The sequence below is a fragment of the Anser brachyrhynchus genome (assembly GCF_964034855.1).
Source record: "Anser brachyrhynchus genome assembly, chromosome: 33".
In the NCBI taxonomy this organism is placed as follows: Eukaryota; Metazoa; Chordata; class Aves; order Anseriformes; family Anatidae; genus Anser; species Anser brachyrhynchus.
Genome location: NC_137726.1, coordinates 23,423 through 26,975, shown reverse-complemented (window position 1 = coordinate 26,975; position 3,553 = coordinate 23,423). Strand labels below are relative to the sequence as shown.

The window sequence follows — 3,553 nt, the reverse complement described above, 5'->3', positions numbered from 1 at the left end:
GGGGGCTGAGGGCTGGAGGGCTGCTGCTGGGGGCACAGGGGAGGATGGGGACAGCGTGTGCGGGGCAGGCGTGCAGCACTGTGGGGCAGAGTTGCCTTTGGGGAAGGCAGGAAGGGGATTGCTTCCTCCAGGTATAATGGAGATCTGAGAAAGGAGTCTGTTTATTTATGTTCTTTACTAGGGTTTTCCTAATACTGTCTCATGCTGAATGTTTCAGGGAGATCTTGGGGGACTCTGTCTTGAACACAAAAAACAGGTAGCATAAATGGTTTTGAAATGGGATCAAAGGATGGGGGACCAAGTGACTGAGTAACTTATTTATGCAGGTTGGAAAGTCCAAACCACGGGGTTTTGCGAGGGGATACATGGTTGTGTCAGGTCTTGCCCCCTCTGAGCAAAACCCTCTGTGCCCCAAGTTGCAGATGCTGGCGTCACCACCCAGGACCTCTGCAGATCCCCAGGTGAGGATGAGTGTGGGGATGCATTACAAAGGGAGCTGTGTGGGGGGTGGACATGGGAAGAGAGAGGGGGTTTCTTCTCTGGGTGTGACATCCTGAGAAGGAATCTCTTTCCTGTGTGCAACACAAAGCACTTTGCAGCCCCACTGTCATTACCAATTAAAAGAGGAGACTCCCTGCCCCATCTCACCAGGTGACCTCCCAGCTCCTGCCCTCCTGTTGAACACCTTCAGTGCCCAGGAGGGACAAAGGGTTTTGGTTCAGTGTGCCATTGATGGGCGTTCTCCTGTTACGCGAATCGTCTTCTGCAAGGATGGGGTGGAAACGTCCAGCCTGAAGGCCATTCAGGGGCAGCTGACCTACAACATGATGTGGAATGTCTCACTGGGAAGCGCGGGCAAGTACACGTGTGGGTACCAGCTCAAGGATCAGAGCAACCAAGTGAAGAACTCTGCCCTCAGTGTCCCCCAGGACTTGGCAGTCACAGGTGAGATGTAAAACCAAAGCAGGGGAACGTCCTCCATATCCACCTAACCGTGGTGGAGGAAGGGGAATGCTCAGTATCCTCATGGTCTATCCCTAGCCAGTGAGGGTGCTTGGGACTTCTGCATGTTCAGATGTAATCTTTCTCAGTCAGAAAGTCTCATGATCCCTGGACATGATTCTGGTGCTCTCAAATCCCCAGATTCACAGAAAGATGAGAGTGGCGATGCCATAATAAATGAAGAGCAACACCTCTGCCATGCTATTCTTAATGCCTTACAAGAGCATTTGGACACAGGATCCATGGGGGCCCATGCTGGCAGAGCAGACGCAGGCATTTTTACGCCTCCCCTGGGGATGGGGCTGGCTGTCGGTGGCGGGATGTGCCCATGGGGCTGTGTGTCCCCTACCCTACACAGAAGTGCTCAGGGCAGTTGCAGGACATGAGATCAATATGTGCCTAGTCGGGGCAGGAGCTGGGTGTGCTGTAGATGCTCATCCTGTCCCTTTCTCCTGCCAGGCAGCGTGTCCAGCTCCCCTGCATATTAATACCCCCAAGGGAGTGAGTCCCTCCCGCATCCCCAGAAACAATAACATCAGGCTCAGGTCTGCCAGGCTGCTGTCCCCAGGGCACGGGGCCATGCCGGATCTTCACCAGGCAGGAGGTGTGCCAGATGCACGGGCACGTCCTGCTCCCTGCCTCTCCCCATCACACCCCGCTGCCCTCACACCCTCTCTCCCCCAGCTCCCCATGCCCGGCTCCCGCACGCCCTCCCCACAGGCACGGCGCTGGCAGTGGCGGCCGTCGGCCTCGTCCTCCTGGCTGCAGGCAGCTGGTTTGCCATCAGGAAAGGTGAGGGAGTGGGGGAAGGCGGGGGGAAAGGCTGAGGCCGTGGGGGTCCTGCTGCGGGGCTGGTGCAGGGGGAAAGGCGGTGGGGGGGTCCTGGGGGTGCGCAGCTGGGGCAGACGGTGCGTGGGGGCGATGGCTGTGGGCAGCCCAGCTGGGGAGGCTGCTGAGGGAGCTGGGGAGCTTCAGCCTTCGTCCCCCAGCCCCGAGACGGGAGCCAGGGCTGGGCAGCAACTTGGCCTGCGCACCTCAGCCACTGTTCTTCTTGCAGGTGCCTGCAGAGGGAGATGCCCAAGGTGAGCACCAAGGGCTCCTGGCTGGGGGTTTGCAGGAGGGAGTCGGGGGCACTGCAGAGCCCTGGGGTGCTCCTTGGCCAGGGGCAGCGTTGTCTGTGTGTGTGTGGCTGCATTCCCTTTGCTAAAGGCAAGGAAGAAGCGGCTTGCTGTGAGCTTGAATCCAGCTTGAGACCAGACGGATTATAACATCATCCATGGGAATGGCCCACATGGCCCCGTGCTGCTTTGTGGCAGTGGTGCTGCCGACTCTCAGAGCCTTTTCTCTTTGCTCCCTTTAGGCCTCTCCATGGTGCTGGCAGTGATGAGGACTCTTCTGCTGACCCCAGCAATTACTGTAAGTGCCAGTCCGTTCTTCACTCATCTCTTCTTGGCACTGTGTGAAGTGGTGATGCCTTTGCCATGGCAAGCTGTGACCATGGGAGCAATTGTGGTGAGGGGTGGGGAAGCCCTACCTGCTGCGTGTGGCTGGACACTAACTCAGGTTCTCCCTCCAGATGCCAACGTGGATGAGATGGGCAGAGTGAAGGTGAGTGCAGCCCAAGCCCAGCCTTGCAGGCTGAGCGTGCACATGATGGCTGCAAGAGGGCAGGCTGTTGGAGAGCAAATGCAAGCCAAAAGTGCATCCAATGGCAGGCGCCTGGGAGCTTCCCGTGGCTGTGTGCTGGCTGAATCCCCCTCCTTCCGTTCTAACAGCATTTCCCCATGGTGGGCAGCGGGAGAGCAAGGCTACTCCTTGTTCTGGCTTGTGTTTTGCAGCTCTCTCAAGCCATCTGCTCTCAACACCCACTGGATGCCAAAAGCTGAGCGAGTGAGAGGCGATGCCGCTGGTTCTCTGAGAGAGGCAGAGAACACTGGGGAAAGCCCGGCCGAGCTGCCAGCTGTCAATAAAGCCACCCCAAACAGAAAGGAGCTGGTGTAGTTCTTCTCGGCAAGGTCTGTCTGCAATGCACTTCACATCCCTTCAGATCGACACCACCACCCCTTTGTGTCAGTGACTGTCTTTCTGCTCCGTCCCATTCCCTATGTGGCTGCATGAGACGGAGGTGCCATCAAGAACACAAAGTCAGAGATGTTCATTTGTCATCTGAGCAAAACAACATCTACAATGCACACACTCACTGGTAAGAACATCCCTGACCACAATGAATTGGTACACCTGATTTATATTAGAGGTATTAATATATTCTAAATAGAGGTGTAAGCCCTACATCCTCTTGGGTAGACACACACAGCCATTCCCTGTGACAGCAAACCCCAAAGAAGCCCAAAGTGCACCCCCCCAGCCCCACCTCACGGCTGCACGAGCCCTCTGCAAGAGAGCAAAGGCAGCCGTGGGCAAGGCTCCTGTGCCCTTGCCCTGTGGCAGCGCTATCGGGTCTGGGTGCGGGTCACCGTGGCATACGTCGTGGTGTCGCTCATCTGCTGCACGGGAGGAGGCTTTAGGGGGAAGAGAAAGCCCTGTTACTTCA

The 3,553-nt window shown here is 57.0% G+C and overlaps 1 protein-coding gene across 1 annotated transcript; it reads left to right on the top strand.

The window, feature by feature from the left end:
* Positions 1–365: 365 nt before the first annotated feature.
* On the top strand, positions 366–2,939 carry LOC308184457 (uncharacterized protein; the record flags this gene model as incomplete). Its single annotated transcript, XM_080571567.1, has 7 exons — positions 366–461; positions 771–899; positions 1,542–1,794; positions 2,060–2,084; positions 2,363–2,418; positions 2,579–2,610; positions 2,841–2,939. The coding sequence occupies 7 exons, from the start codon at positions 366–368 to the stop codon at positions 2,886–2,888; spliced, it is 639 nt and encodes a 212-aa protein (XP_080427693.1). The 3' UTR covers positions 2,889–2,939.
* Between the last annotated feature and the right edge of the window lie 614 nt (positions 2,940–3,553).